Genomic DNA, 16,913 nt, shown 5'->3' with positions numbered 1-16,913 from the left:
TCGCTTGGCTTCGCTCTGGCTCGCGGATCGCGGCGGGAAATGGCTCTCCGTCATCGGTGGGCTCAGGCTGATGCTCCGTACCGCGGGGATATGGTGGGCTGGGCTCTGGGTCCTGAGTGGATCTGGCGAGATCCTCCACGGGGCCGATGGTGAGGGGCGACCCGTTTCTCGCCAGAGTCCACTCCACGAAGGCGGCGAATTCCTCCCGAGGACCATCATCGGACGACCGCGCTCTGCACTCGGCGTTCAGACTTCCGGATAGCTGGTGACGTTAGCGACCATCAGGAACAGTCTGGTGTGGTCCTCGAGAGTCTTGCCTTCCTGCGTTATTCTGTCACGGGCAGGGTGTTCCAGAGATCAGGCAGGAAGATGAAGATGACGAATAAAAGGATATTTAATGACTTGACAACAGAAAATCCAGACAGGGTAGACATCAACATTCAGGGTAACATTCACAACAGGAACAGGAACAACCAAATAAGGACACAGAGGGAGAAACCACAATCAACAGTCCACAGGGGTGTGACAGGGAGCAGGTGTAATTACTGATATTTTAAAAATACAAACACTTTCATGAACCCAAAATTTACATCAGAACATCATTATAAATAATTTTCAAAAAAGTATTCTGCTTGTGTATCATGAATGAAGTCCATTGTTTGAAAAATAGACATCTGTGGTGCTTAATGCAAGTTATAAACACAGTAACTGTGTTTACAGTAACACAGTAACACTTTCTCTTCAACAATTTTGGTTTTGTTCTGTGTAGATTAATTACAATTTGGATTAGACAATTGTACCTGCTCCTTATTTAAATTAGGTCTCATGGCAATTTAGTTTGGATAGTTCTCAATGGCACACCCATGACGACCATTTTACAATTTATGGCTGTTAATAATATAAATACTTAAAGGGATAGTTCACCCAAAAATTAAAAATCTGTCATCATTTATTCACATTCCAGTTGTTCCAAACCTATCTGAGTTTCTTTTGTCTGTTGATAGATATTTTGACTTCTATTGTGTGGAAAAAATACTATGGAAGTTAATGGCTACTGTCAACATTCTTCAAAATATCTTCTTTTATGCTCAACAGAAGAAAGAAACTCAGGTTTGGAGCAACTTGAGTACATGACAGAATTTTCATTTTTGGGTGAACTATTCCTTTAATGTAGTATTGCAGAAATCGCTTTGTTTTCTATCTGGAGTCCCAGTTCTGTTATGCAGTGGAAACACATCAGCGTGAGTCTGCTGTTGTTTCACTTACAAACTGTGTGTGTGTGTTGTGTGACACAGAATTGGAGTTTAAATGCTTTACATTTTACTCAACTAAAATCAAATTCAAAACATGATGTCTCTATCTGATGTGATCTTGGATATCGGCTCTTTGTGTGAGTAAAATAATAATAAAAACATGTAAGCATGTTATTCTATATTACTGTTTTATTCCTAATTTACTGATAAAGAATGAATTACAGTTGGCAGGCTAACCTGTGAGAAAAGCTTTAAGGTTGTCCAAAGTCAGTATTATTTTTTAGTCCTTCCAAGTAGGCTTTGTCTTTTTAACATTGGTCATTATTAAAATTTACCACTGATAAGGAGTAAAACAGTCAAGAAAGAGAAAAAACGAGAGAATGAGAGAGCCAGAGAAAGTGAGGGATAAATAAAGAAAGAAAAAGAGCTGATGTCTCTGGAAACACTTGAGTTCTCTGTTGTTCTTTGTCCGTCCAGAGCTCTAGGGAGCGTTTGGCTCAGGATGCTGCTTACACACCAATTACCTTATTACTGTAGCTCAGCAATATGGAACTGATCAAACAAGCTGCTTTTAGGAAAACTAGCTGTTCTATCAATGAGATTTACTCCTTAAAGAAAAAAAGCACACTACTGCACAGCCATCTATCTATCTATCTATCTATCTATCTGTCTGTCTGTCTGTCTGTCTGTCTGTCTGTCTCTCTCTCTCTCTCTCTCTCTACCTACCTACCTACCTACCTACCTACCTATCTCTCTATCTATCTATCTATCTATCTATCTAGGCCTATTTATTGTTGTCTATCGTTCTCTGCGGAATCAAATTGGAGAGTAGAGTTTGATTTATAAGTGTTTGAAGTGTTTTTTTTCATAACTAGTTTTGTTGGTGGAGAAAGCTAGTCAAATTGTCTAGAAAGAAAATTACTGCCTATTAACTTATTTACTTCTCTTTTACAAAACTGCACCACAACCTTGTGCTTACATGACTGAATAATAGTCGTGCTGATGTTCAAAGTCCTGCTTGTGTGATTATTATTTCAAAAATTCACAACTAGCCGTGCTTTTACAAAGCTTGGTTCCCATGCTGGTTCTCTACCTGATCCAGAGTATGAGGAGGAGGGATATTATGGCTACCTGAGGAATAAATCCACATCTGGATCTGTTTCCTCCTCTGTCCTGACAGCACAGTCCTGCTTTCCATCCACCTGTCTTTGATATACTACACCATTTTAATCACCTCACCGTAAAGGCTGCACAACAAGCAGAACTCCCACAATACTCCATAGACATGGCAAGGCGGTCCAACATATTGTGCAAAAAAATAAATAAATTAGTTAAATTAAATAAAGACACACCGATCTGTCTGCGCAGCGCCGCTTCAAGTCGAACTCACAGCTGATTGGTGACAAACATGATGCAGGGCAACAACTCACTGCATGATGTAGCCTATAGAATGCAGTTATATAACCCTAAAATTCAAGAGATTGGGGAAAAACGCCCCTGCATGAGATTTTGTCTCATATTTATATCATATATGATATATATGCAATATCACACTTGTTGTTTTTGTCCCAAATAGCACAGTGCAAATGTGATATTGATTTTATACAACAGTTCAATAAATATGAACTTAATATTGGATTTTAGACACAGTATTGTCTGTTTTTTCTCAGTTTTGCCAATGCAAATATTACATTAAATTCACAGCAGAACTGTAGTGTGTCTCCAACTGACACACTATTTCTGAATAAATCTGTGTTTTGAAGGAATCTGGTGAACCAATAATTTGGCCCATTCATAAAGAGAGCCATTCCCTGCGTCTCGATATTCATACTATCCATCCTAAATAGTATGTCAGATTAGAGTAAGTGTGTCCCAAAGCAAAGTGTGTTGAAAAGAGTATGCCAAAACTCCCCGGATGGTCTACTATTTTGGGTAGATTTTTGAAGTGTGGATCCGTGCGCTTTGGCAAATGATTTGGTTCAGAACTACAAACACGAATAAAAAAACGCAAAAAAAAAAAAACTACAAACATGGCGGATGTGCGCGACCGACGATTAAGTAGAGAGGTTTAGGGTGTGTTCACACTTGTCATGTTTGGTTCGAATAAAACGAACCCTGGTGATTGCTCTGTTAGTGCGGTTTGTTTGAGTAAGTGTGAACGCTGCCATCCGAATCCTGGGACCTTATTTATAAAATCCACGGCAACGTTCATATTTATAAAAACGGTCTTTGACGTGGAAAAGTACTTACCGCCACGTCATGGTCTGAGCAGGCGTACGCACTTTTCCTTGTGGCAAAGTCGGAGTACTGCAGCTATTTGAACATCTAAGCTGCAATAGTAATAAAAGCGGTGTACGTGCAAGCACCGAATTCATTATAAACAACAAAGATGCAGTGTAAGAGATTCATTGCGCAGTGTAGTCAGATTTTTTATTAACGGGAGTTTTTTGCGAGATTAAACTGACCTTTTTAGTATAGCCTAATGTTGAGAGTTCCTTACTCGCTTTCTGTACACAGTTTATTCCATGTTGTTTTTTTATTATTTTGTTTTACAAGAGAACTTGCGAAGTCTTTATTTACAACTAATGCATAAAAAATAGAAAACGCATCTCCGACTGTTTTGTCTGTGTAGCCTATAAGAATAGGCCTATGTCGTGCAATAACGGTTTTAATATATTCTATTCAATAACATTGTTAACTCTTTTTATTTATAACATCTGCTGTCATTTACATCAGTTGTATTTGTATAAAATACACTATATATTTTTGTGTCAGTACATTAATGGCACATTTGAGCAGCATTAGTAAACTGTGTAAATATAAAGAGATGCCTAATCACCTGCAGGTTTTTTCAGACCGGAGACCATAATAGTGTAATAATTTATTTTATTATGATATGAAACGTCCTATTTTTCTTTCAATAATGTTTTTTAAAGTTTTGCAAGAATTTCGTGATACTAAGCTTTTTATTAGTTGTCACAGCAAGTGATTTTAAAAGTAGGATGGCTCACTTTTTATAAGATGATGAAATTTTACTTGAATTCGTAGTTTATTCTTACTTTTGGAAACCTAATTGTTTTATTATAATAATTATTTTTATTATTATTATTATTTCTGTTGTTTCTAGAAGTAGTAATTTTGATAATAGTCAATAGAAAAAATATAACCCCAGACACATTATTTGTCCACACATTATTTGTGCAGCAATTTATGCCGAGTTCACACTGCACGATTTCCAAAGTCGTCGGATCACCGTTGTTGACTATCTGGGGTAGCATTCAGTTGTTGCTGTGTTCGCATTGCACGATGGATCGGTGACAGGAGGACTTTACAATAGGAAGAATCGCCGACAAATCTGTCTGCATGGTCGGCAAACTAGGCTACGTTTCACAACCAAACCCACGCAAGAAGTGATAAGGAAATAACTCCTCCCCGAACTTCCCGTTGCCCTGTATTTTTCAGTCAGAACTCATTTCACACAGCAGGATTTTGAATCAGGATTTCTCTCAGATTGTGACATTGCGTCTTTGATAATTCACACTGCGTGATTGTCACTCATGTGAAATAGCACCGATTTGCCTCCGATTTCGGGCATTTGTCTGATTTCGCAAAACCTGTCGGAGAGTGAAAATCGTGCAGTGTGAACTCAGCATTAGTCCTACTTAATTCCTGAACGAATCAACTGTTTGTATGAATCTAATGAATGAATGACTCAATAGCCGTGTTTCCATCCAAAGTTGCAAATTTAACTTGTGCACAAAATTGGAATATTGCATAAAACATTTGCGAATAAGCACGGTTTCCATCCAACGAATTAAAGAGAACAAAATCGTCACTTCCTGATAAACTGACACTAAATATCACTAAGAAAAGTAGGAGAAGCCACTGAATATAATAATTTACATATATGATAAATTACTTGCGCCTCGAGCGTGCGAACACAATAAATGCGGTCATTGCTTTAGGAGGTGGATGCATGCTGTTTGGAAACGGTGTATAAAAGCCTTTTAACTCCAGTAAACAAGTCCATATAACTGCGTTTGTTTGATGTCTGAAAGCCTCTTATAAGTAAGAGTGATAAAAGGTCTGTCATTGGTGTTTGACTGCTTGTTTGAATTAAACATAATCTTGACCTCAGTATGGTAAAATATCACTAAGAAAAGTAGGAGAAGCCACTGAATATAATAATTTACATATATGATAAATTACTTGCGCCTCGAGCGTGCGAACACAATAAATGCGGTCATTGCTTTAGGAGGTGGATGCATGCTGTTTGGAAACGCAGTCGTGCAGGACAGTTCGGGGGCAATTATACAGAAATACTTTGACGACAGGCTTTGCTTGGGCATTTAAGAATGACCAAAATATAATTTGAGATGCTGTGCAACGAGATCGATCTGCTGGTTAGTCAGGTTTTGCCGTCCCGTCGCGCAAAGTCACATGACCTTTTTAATGCGCATGGAGAAATTTATTCGCAAAATGCGTTTCCATCTCCCATTGTTCGCATGAACCATTTTTCGCACAATACCTCAAGCGAGCGTGACAATTTTTTTTGCGAAAGAAGGGATTTTTTTTCCAAATTAGTTTCCATCACCCGTTTCCGATTAGATAGGCTACTTCAAAATGTGCAAAAAAAAAAACAGGTTGATTGGAAACATAGCTAATGACTTAAGATATTTACTGCCACCTACTGGCAGGTTTAGTTTCTTATTTAGAGTATCATTAAAAAAGTAATTTCATATTTACATATTATTAAAAAGAATTTGAAAATAAAAATAGGCCTACAAAAATACATAGCCTATTCATAAAGAACTTAATTTTATTAAAAATGAAAAAAGAACATGAAAAAAGAAAAAAAATCTTTCTAAAGCTATTTCTATTAAGCTAATTTGATTAATTAGCCACATTGTGTAATTAATTAGATAAATTTTTTTTACTCTTATAAGTAAGAGTGATAAAAGGTCTGTCATTGGTGTTTGACTGCTTGTTTGAATTAAACATAATCTTGACCTCAGTATGGTAATATTTTAACGAGTCTGTAATTGGAACATTTCCCTGCTGATATAAAGTGCTGATTTAAAAGACCAGCTTTTATAGTTTGGTACCCAGGGAAGCAGGGTGTTGGATCTTTTTACGAGACTTTGTACGTCTGTACATGTGATTAGAGTATTTACGTAGGCTATTTCAGAAATTACACTTTACTGTTAGTGATGTTTAAAATTGTGATGAAAGCTATAACGATGACTACACAATTAAACTGAGGTTTAGCAGTCACGCCAATGGCCATTTCTGTCTTTAAATTAGCAGCTGTGCTGACTGGTTATCTGCCTGTTGCTTGCGTTCTTGTGAGTCTGTTGTTGTTTTTTCTGCCTGTTGCTTGCATTTTTGTGATTCTGTATGTTTGTTTTTTTCACATTTTCTGTGCTGATTGTGGTGAGAAATTTGTGAAAAAAGGGTTTAAACACAATAAAATGTGTTCCCTGAAGCTGTACTACACTCTTATTGGTAAATGGAAGTATAATCAAATTAGCCAACATATTTAATAAACACAGACAGAAGGAGTGTGGGACTTTGAAATTGTTCTAATTGCTTCTTAAAATAAAATATATAGTAGATTAAACTTTTGAAATCAACCAAAGGCATTACTGAGGGTACCAATAATGGAGTATCCACTTTTTATAAATGACCTTTAGCTTAGAATCGCTCATCACTGACAAGATGGGGCTCCTTGTGCGTCTCTCCTGGTTTCATCTGCTTTCTTTTAAACACAGGAAATTAAGTCAAAGGGTAGTGAAATATTTGTGTTTATTTTTGCTGCTCTTAACAAAGAGAATTTCCAAACATCAGCCAACGGCTGTCCATTAGCAAAATCAGAATTATCATGTCTGTCTGTCTGGCAGATTTAAAATTGGAAAACTTTCTTTGATGCATTTCTGTTTTTTATTTCCTTTAATCTCCTCTGTTTGTATGTTTGCTTTTAGCCTGTGCATCAAAAGAGCAAAAGTTTTCCCAAATTCATCCAGTCATGTGTATTCTTGTTTTAAAATATTTAAAAGGGTAATGTTAAAGTATAAATTTGTTCAACTTATTTTAGTAAAAATAAGTCCTTTATTATTATTATGAATTTACAATAATAATAATTACTATTATTATTAAAATAATTTATTATTGTAATTATTATTATTATTAATAATAATCAATATTATTATTATTATTATTATGTTTTTTATTGTCAATATACAAAAGTCCAAATTCCAAACTAAAATATAAAATGGTTATTATGATAAAAAAGAAGTATCAATGTTACAGCTGTGTCTGGCTTTTTCCCAGCCAGGTCTTTAGACAAACTTTACAACTTTGTCGACTGCGCGGGACTGCACCTGATCTTTGGGCTGAATGCCCTGCACAGAAACCCTGACAACTCATGGAACACCTCCAGTGCTGTGAGTCTGCTCAAATACAGCGCCGGCAAAAAATACAACATCTCCTGGGAGCTCGGCAATGGTGAGTCCTCACTGTTGCAGATTCAAACATGATCTCTTGCATTATCTTTGACGTGATATCGGTCTGTGATATGGAATGTTCTACATCTTCCATGCATGTATGAAAGAAAAAGCATCCATCCCATCTAGCAGTGATTAACTTGTGTGCCGTTGTGTAACTAAAAGTTTACAGGTTCAAACCTTGACACTTCACTCACTCCACTGAGTTCAAATTTGAAACATCAAAAAACATAACAATAATCCACAAGTAATGTAAGTAATCCACAAGCTGTGTGTTTATAAGAAACAAATCCATCAAGACATTTTTAACTTCAAATCGTTGCTTCCAGCTAAAATATGAGTCCTTTATCCTTAATATTGCTTTCTCCAGTGAAAAAGTAGTTTTGTCTGAATCAGGAGAGAAATATGCACAGATCAAGCAGCATTACAAGAAAAACAGTTCTAAACAAATATGTTGGTGAATTTTGATGTGAGAGGACAACAGGGGATGGACTTTTTCACTGAAGGAAGCATTATTATGGATTATGGACTAGAGAGAAATAAATAGAAATTATAGATTTGTTTCTTACAAACACACACCGTTTCACTTCACAAGATGTTAATTGATGGACTGGAGTCGTGTGGATTACTTGTGGATTGTTGTGATGTTTTTATCAGCTGTTTGGACTCTCATTCTGACGGCACCCATTCACTGCAGAGGATTCAGGAAATATTAAACATGATGGGATTAATAGGAAATACTGAAACAAGTTTATTTGTCACTGTCCTTAGTCTCTCTCTCTCGCTCTCTCTCTGTTTTATGTATCTTTTTTTTTTAATGCATGTATGTATGTATTTATGTTCCAGCAAGAAATGCTCTCAGAGTTTGAGGGGGGAAAAAATACTAAATTTGAGAGAAAGCCCATAAATCCACACTCAGCAACTGTATTTTGTTTTCTGGTGTCTTCTCATTGACCATCTTCCACTTGAGACACTTGTAGTGCTTGATGTACAAAAGCTGAAAATAGAGAATTATGGTTATTTTTCTTATAGAAGCAGTCTTTACCGGCGCAGTAAAAGTGACCGACATGGGCAATTCAGATGGGTTTCAAAATCACAGGGAAGCTCTGATCATTATTACATGACCCCACCTCTTCATATAAAACTAATCCCATTCGAATAGGGCTTATGTCAGGAGACAAATTCACAAACAGAATCCAAAAGGACACCTGGTGACTTTGTAATCTGCTCTAAGCACTCATTCACTCATTCATCTATTGTCCTGTGCCAGACATGCTGCAAATTGCCCCATTCATGTTGCTCTTGTATCAAATGTCTCTCTATAAACATAAAAACAGCACAGAGTGTAAAACCTTTGACTTATGTATGATATAAGACTAATTATGATCTTATGATGATATTGGTTCCTTTCATAAAATTAGACAGAATATAAGCTATGTTATTGACAGCATGTGTAGCCTGAAATATCGCACACTTTCCATACTAAACACTAAACCTATAAAAATACCAGAGACCGATTTAAGAATGTACACAGACCATATATTTTCTTAATCGTTTGTTTATTGGCTAAATTTTGCATGTGTCAAAACGTTACTAGATGTTTGCATAGAAAAACTGCAGACATGCAGATCGCTGCTTTTGTTCTGAGACTGTCATATGAGACCAAAGGAAGCAGCACAATCTGCTCGTATTGAATGTAAGACGTAATTGAAAATTAATTAAATAATATTATAATCTAATGTCTGTTACATAATACCAGTTTAAAAGGCATACTTTGAACAGAATATTTTCATTTAACTAACTCTATTAATAGCATGTTATTACTGGAACAGCCATTTGAATGTTTGTCTTTCTGACTTCAGCTGTAACAATAACCACGTCTGAAGGAAAGCTGTTACCAAATCAAATCTTGTGGAGCTGTTAATTCAAAAACAAACAATTTCAAGCGAACAAAGAGTCCAAATGAAGCAAAGAGAAATATTATCAGCTGGGGGTGGATGTTTATCGAGTGGGTCGTGCCAGTGTGACACCGAGTGATGCACAGGCACTGTGATGATTTATTTCATGATTATGTGTTATTTTGTGCTTTTTCTAAATGATAGGATCTGGAGAATATTTTAATGGATAATAATGCCTCATATTTTCCACTGGCCTCTGCCTGGCCCGGTACTGTATTGACACTACAGCTCAGCATCTCTATCCCAGACACAAACACACACTCACACAGGCTGTGATGTTTATAAAGTTTGCCACTTGACTTCTGTAACGTCCTTGCTGTGATTTCAAGTGAGCACCTCCCAAAGTGTTGCCTTGTTTAAATAGTTTACAAAGTGCTGACCACAAATTAAGCGTTAGCGTTAGTTCTGGCAGGTCACGTGAGTCAAGCTTGCATCAGCTGTTTCTCAGCTGATCACATCTACCTATAGGAATACGACACCTATCACGGCATTCCTATATAAACTCTGTTCAGTATTATTCAGCAGCTTTTCAGCTTGCTCCGGAGCAAATTACCCTCCTCCATCCCCAGCTCCACCTTTCGCCACAGTCAGGACTTTCAGGACAGACAAGCTTTCTGATATTCCTTGGTAATCAGACTCCTTTATCTTGAATAAAGTGTTACACTTAAATATCATTAAGTACATTAATGATATCTGCCTTGTTCTGTTCTGTTAACCCTAGTGGGGTTATTATTGCTGCTCTCCCTGCTCATTCATGACAGGCTGCATGGATGGGCAGGGAGTTTTTTGCCCAGAACAGAACCATACCGCCAAACCAAACTTTATGCTAAGTGTCTATCATTTTGACGATAGTGGTCCTGACAGAATATAGGTCGTAATTCAAAGGCAGTTTGCATATTCACTTGTGATTGGGTGTCAGGTTGCTTCAGAAGTCTTAAAGGAATAGCTCACCCGAAAATACAACTTCTGTCATTATAAAACTGTGGAACAGATGAGGAGAATTATTTGAAGGATCTTCACACAGCTGTTTTCCATACTATTGACCACAATTGTTAACCTCAGAAAAACAATTACCATTCAAAATGTGGGGTCATTAAGATAAGTTAAGAAAAATATTATTTCTGTTCAGCAAGGATGCATTAAAATGATTAAAATGGACATTTTACATTTCTGCATATTAATTTAATTAATTAAGAAAAAAGAACTTTCTATTGATCAAAGAATCCTGAAAAAAAATGTATCATGGTTTCCACAAAAATGTTAAGCAGCACGACTGCTTAAGAAATATATGGAAGCTTATTTTCGCCACAGGATAAAATAAATAAATAAATAAATAAAAATTTAAAATAAAAAAAGCTAAATTGCAACTTTTACCTAAATTGCGACTTTTATCAAAAAAAAAAGTCTCAATTACCTTTTTTTTATTATTAAAAATGTTTTACTTTTTTTTCTTATTTAGCAGCAGAAAAGAAAAACAGAATTGCAATATGCAATATGAGTCAGAATTCTTACCCCAGACTTTTCCCGTTAAATGAATCAGTCATCATTAATTAGTTAACCAGAGTCTTATTATGCATTATTTGTCTTTATTTCCCTTCACAGAGCCCAACAGTTACCGCACAATGGCTGCTCGATCAGTTAACAGCTCTCGTCTGGCTCAGGATTACTCTCTTCTGAGGACATTACTGCAGTCGGTGCGTTTCTACAGCCGAGCGAACCTCTACGGACCCAACATCGGCCATCCTCGTAAAAATGCAATCCTGTTACTAGATGGGTGAGTGTCTCTGTTATTTGTTCAAAAATTATTAGGGCCTTCCTGTATGCACTTATTTATGTGTTTGACAGTATGTGGAGAGTGATAAATTATAAACCGACTCTGTTCCTGCAGAACTGTGCAGAAAACTCCACAGGTTTCTGCTTGTGTGTTGGTTTAATACATTTTCTGGATATTTTGATAATGCTGTCAGACATTTTGTACGGTCAACTATGTTTAACACATTTTATATATTTGTGAATATGAAAATTGTGAGTCCATTTTTGTTAGCTTTGAAGCCTTTAGCATGTATATGCATTTACAGTTTTGCACACATTCTCGTCTGGAAATATGGATAAGAATATAAACTACTTTTTAAAAGTTTACGGTTAGTTTTTTTTAAAGAAATTTCTTTTCATGTTTTTCATACAAGTATGCATTAAATTACTCAAAAGTGGCAGTAAAGACATTTATTATGTTACAAATATTTCTGTTCTTTTGAACTTTCTGTTCATCAAAGAATCCTAAAAAAAAGTACGAGTTTCCACAAAAATATTATGCAATTCAACTTTTTTCAGCATTGATAATAATAAATGTTTCTTGAGCAGCAAATCAGTATATTAAAATGATTTCTGAAGGATCAGGTGACATTGAAGACAGGAGTAATGATGCTGAAAATTCAGCTTTGCATGACAGGAATACATTTCATTTTAAAATAAATAAAAATAGAAAATGGTAACTAAATTATAATAACATTGAATAATATTACTGTTTTTACAGTAATGTTCTATTCAGTATTCAATATTCTATTTTTGATTAAATAAACATAGCCTTGGGGAACTTCAGAGATTTTTTTCTCAAAAAAAAAATATATATATAATTTACTGACCCCAAAATTTTGAATGGTAATGTAGATGACATCATTTTTACTCAGCAAGGAGTGAATAACGGTTCTTGGCTGTCATGTAACTAAAGGCTGTTGGTTATTTATTTATTTAAAAAAAGGACAGTTTAGTGATATTCATGCTGGTAATTTAAGCAGTTTAACTGTATGTAGATGAGCAGTGGTCTGATGTGACGACTACTAATGGAAGTCTCAAATATGTTTCTGAATGGCTGTGGTTGTCATGTCATGTGGCGTTTTGCACTTTCAATGTGGAAAGGTGTCATGACCGGTTATGGCATGGTGTTTGCAGATAGGCTTATCTAACGTTGGACTTGTTTTAATGGCTCGTAAAAGAGATCTCTGAAGCACATTGTTTAAGAAAGCGCAGTACTGTCCGCCTGCCTGGCGGAGCACATAGCTGAGTTGTGTTTACGTTGCTCCATGTGGATTGTTAGTCCAGGGGCCTGTAGCACCATTGAAACTCACCGTCAGATAAATAAAGTGTCACTCTATTAATGGCGTGACAGAGCAATGTTCCACCTGCATGTTACTCGTTCTTCCCACTCTGTCCTGCAAGAGCACAGAGGCTTCAGTAATGCAGCTTTTAATTTTGAGCATTAAGTGCAACATAGTAACAGTTTTTGTTTCCAGCAAGACATTATAGAAGTAATAACTTGCAGTCGGTAAATCAAGAACCATTCGGATTGATTCAGTGAGTGAGTCTTTCTGAATGATTCATAGGAGTCATTTGTTTGTGAATTAAAATGTGGAAGAATAAGGACGTTCAAAAACTGCTAACAGAAATGAACATCATGAACATCAGCCGTTTCTAATTAACAACCAAAAAATCAAAAACCTATGACCAAAGTCCCTTTAAATTTCCTTTCAAAAGGAGAATCTTGTCTTAATCATTCAGTGTGTGGTTTTAAAAGAAGGTTTGAGCAACACTGCCAGCCTTATGCTTCTAAACACATATATTTTTATGACAGGAGCTTATTAAAGCAGTGCCAGTGTTGTTGTGCTTAGTATTAAGACCACATTTTTCTAATTCTGGTCTTGTAATGACGTGTGAGATAAATACCTCTGGAATTCATTTGTGAGTGTTCATTTAACATTGTTTGTGCTTTTGTGCTGTTCTTCGAAAACTGGTTTTGTAGAATAATGGCTTTTGTGAGTGGATTCTAATTGGTTGTAATCCCAGTGTGACAGAGCCAGACATAAATCTGTCAGTGCCTGACCAGAGCTTCCTCATTCTTGCAACCAGCGGCTTACAGCAGGCCCTGTCTACAATTATAACAATAAGTTTGCATAAAGGGGTTATATACATACTTAGAATTATAAATATACTCTTATATTGAAATCAATTTACATGTACATAAAATAATATAATAACATAATATTATTTTACATTCTAACCGTTATATAGACAGATGTGTGTTCATATCAAATGCACCATTTATTTATTTTTTTTATTACATTTTAAAATATGAAAAATGACTGATTGCTCTGGAAGCTAAGGTAATTAAGATTTTATTTCTCGTAATTGTGATTTTTATTTTTTATTTTTTATTTTTTTTAGATTTAGGCTTTAAAAAAGAAAAAAACTATGACAAAATTGACTTGGATTTAGTTTGTGTGTTATTTAATTACTGACTGTTTACTTGTCTCCAGTAAGCTTGAGTTCTTTTTATTTGTATTAGTTAGGCTAGTATTGTATAGAATGCATAATTGTGAAATTTCAATGTCATTTAAAAATGTTGCCATTCTAACAACTATATTGTGATCGTGAAATAAAATGACTCATATTGTGATATACTATTTTGGTCATATCACCAATCACTAGAAGCCTCAATATATTATGCAGTGTTGCTTTTCAAGTAAATTATATTTCAATAAGGAAATCCTGGGCAGGCCGAAAATTCTCAGCATTTGAGCTATCTGTCCATCCTGCTCTGTGTGATTTGTACTGTGCGGTTTAGGTGCATCCCTTTACTATCTGCCATAAGCTGCCTTGTGTTTTCCTGCGGGGGCTTTTGTGCAGTCATAACTTTGGCAGGCTGAAATGAAACTTGGTATTACAACCACAAATGCTTTGTCGAAGGTCTTCCTTAGAACGAGACGCCACCCCTTGCTGCTACCAGTCTCGTTCAGATGGAAATGATAAATGCAGTTTTAACTCAGAAGTCAGACAGAGGGAAAGAGAGGGAGACGAGAGGGGAATTATAGGACGGCATGGAGTTTTGGAGAGAAAAGTGTGGTCGTTGTTTTTCTGTGTGAATCTGCCATCACATGAATAACTGTTTAGAAACTTAGCTCCCTATAAGGAGTTTTGTTCCCTCGTTTGATTAAGATTACTCAGCTCCCTGGTAAACTCCTCTCTGCACAAATTTACTCACAGCATGAGAGATCAGTGTCAGTGGCGAAATAAACAGACACCTAGCCGTGTGTGTTTGGCTGTCAGTTCTTCTGTGTAAGCGTCATTTATGATGGCGGAGCAGAATAAAATAGCTGTTTTTCCAATGCTATAATAATAACCTTCCATACACTTTAACCATACTGATATATAGTGATACTACTTTTTTTTTGTCTCTTTTATAGGTTTATGAAAAACGGTGGTTCTGTGGTTGACGCAGTAACGTGGCAACAGTAGGTATTTTACCTTTTTTAAATTATAACCTTTTATTATTCCCTATTGTTTATGGAAACTTTGAGAACATCCTTCTAAAGACGTAATACAACATTGCTGTGGTATGAAACAAAACAGAATGCGAATACAAAAGTGTCAGTTGCACTCAAGTCACAGGACTGTTCTGATACATCATGGGGAAAACAATGCAAAAGTACAAATATTAAAAATGCAACAAGCCATATATTCGTGTTTGGTTTGGAGAGGAAAATAAATAGACCTAGTCACTTTTAAAAAAGAAAGTTACTATGCTGTTTTTAGATTTAGAACATTATTAGCAAAATTGTTTTTCATAATTGGTCATTGTTGGACATTAATGTTTGATTTTAAGTACAATAATCTATTTTAGTACTGCATTGTGTTGAGTTCATATCTTGTAGTTCTGGCTTTTTTTCTCACAATTCTGACTTCTTTTCTTAGAATTCTGAGATATAAACTCGCAATTGTGAGTTATAAAGTCCAATTCTGGAAAAAATATATATATTTTCTTACAATTGCGATGTTGTGTGTTATGAAGTCAGAATTGCGAGATATAAATTGCAAGATTATGTATATTTTGCAATTCTGACTTTATTTCTCAGAATTGTGAGTTTAAATCTCGCAGTTCTTATTTTAAAACATGCAATTGCGACTTTATATGACACAGTTCTGAGAAAAAAGTCAAAATCGCAATTGTAAGAAAAAAAGTTAGAATTCTGAGATTTTGTAAGATTTATTTTTTTTATTCAGTGGCAAAAACAGGCTTCTATAGGTTTAGGTCCATCATTGTTGATGAAATTTTGATATTGTTAATTTCATAATTTGTTATGCACAATAGTTTTGTGATATTTTTGTTTTGTTGATTGGCAGTACAAAAAGTCTGTCGTTCTGCTCTGTTGTTCCCCACCTCCACCTCAATTTCTAACACCTGTGAGGTGGAATAATGTGCTGGAAGGTAAATTTACACTCCCAGCAAACACATGCAGGCCTCTAATTTGAGCCATTTTTCTGTGTGTGTGTGTGTGTGTGTGTGTGTGTGTGTGTGTGTGTGTGTGTGTTTAAAAAGTTTAGGGTCAGTAAGATTGTTTTTATTATTATTATTATTATGTTTTTGAAAGAAGTTTCTTGTGCTCACCAAAGCTGCAAAAAATTGTAAGAAAAAAAGTTAGAATTCTGAGATTTTGTAAGATTTATTTTTTTTATTCAGTGGCAAAAACAGGCTTCTATAGGTTTAGGTCCATCATTGTTGATGAAATTTTGATATTGTTAATTTCATAATTTGTTATGCACAATAGTTTTGTGATATTTTTGTTTTGTTGATTGGCAGTACAAAAAGTCTGTCGTTCTGCTCTGTTGTTCCCCACCTCCACCTCAATTTCTAACACCTGTGAGGTGGAATAATGTGCTGGAAGGTAAATTTACACTCCCAGCAAACACATGCAGGCCTCTAATTTGAGCCATTTTTCCTAATCTGGTTAAGTAGCATAACTGAGAAGTGTTGTAAAAGACGTCAACAGTTGCCTATGTTCAGTAATACTTCTAACTAGCAAAACAATTAACATTCCTTGCATTCTTTCAAGCGAAACATTTCTATTTTAAAATGTAATAAAAAATTAAAATAAATGGTGCATTTGATATGAACACACATCTGTCTATATAACGGTTAGAATGTAAAATAATATTATGTTATTATATTATTTTATGTACATGTAAATTGATTTCAATATAAGAGTATATTTATAATTATAAGTATAATTATAACCCCTTTATGCAAACTTATTGTTATAATATTATTAATATATTTTAAATATATTTAAACAGATTAAAAATTATATACTACTACTGCTACGACTCCTACTAATTGCTTACTAACAAAAAAAAAAAAAAAAAAACTA

General features: G+C 35.3%; 1 protein-coding gene across 1 annotated transcript in view; it reads left to right on the top strand.

Moving 5' to 3' along the window:
* The window catches only part of LOC107719234 (inactive heparanase-2-like), a 79,667-nt gene that overhangs the window by 34,362 nt on the left and 28,392 nt on the right, over window positions 1-16,913 (top strand). The window contains exons 4-6 of the mRNA XM_016526611.1: window positions 7,584-7,757; window positions 11,317-11,488; window positions 14,952-14,999. Of these exons, the coding sequence (XP_016382097.1) occupies window positions 7,584-7,757; window positions 11,317-11,488; window positions 14,952-14,999 (394 nt within the window). The remainder of the gene's footprint in view (window positions 1-7,583; window positions 7,758-11,316; window positions 11,489-14,951; window positions 15,000-16,913) is intronic.

Source organism: Sinocyclocheilus rhinocerous, unplaced genomic scaffold (genome assembly GCF_001515625.1).
Source record: "Sinocyclocheilus rhinocerous isolate Xijiao unplaced genomic scaffold, SAMN03320098_v1.1 scaffold513, whole genome shotgun sequence".
Lineage (NCBI taxonomy): Eukaryota > Metazoa > Chordata > Actinopteri > Cypriniformes > Cyprinidae > Sinocyclocheilus > Sinocyclocheilus rhinocerous.
This window is presented reverse-complemented; position numbering and strand designations above follow the sequence as displayed.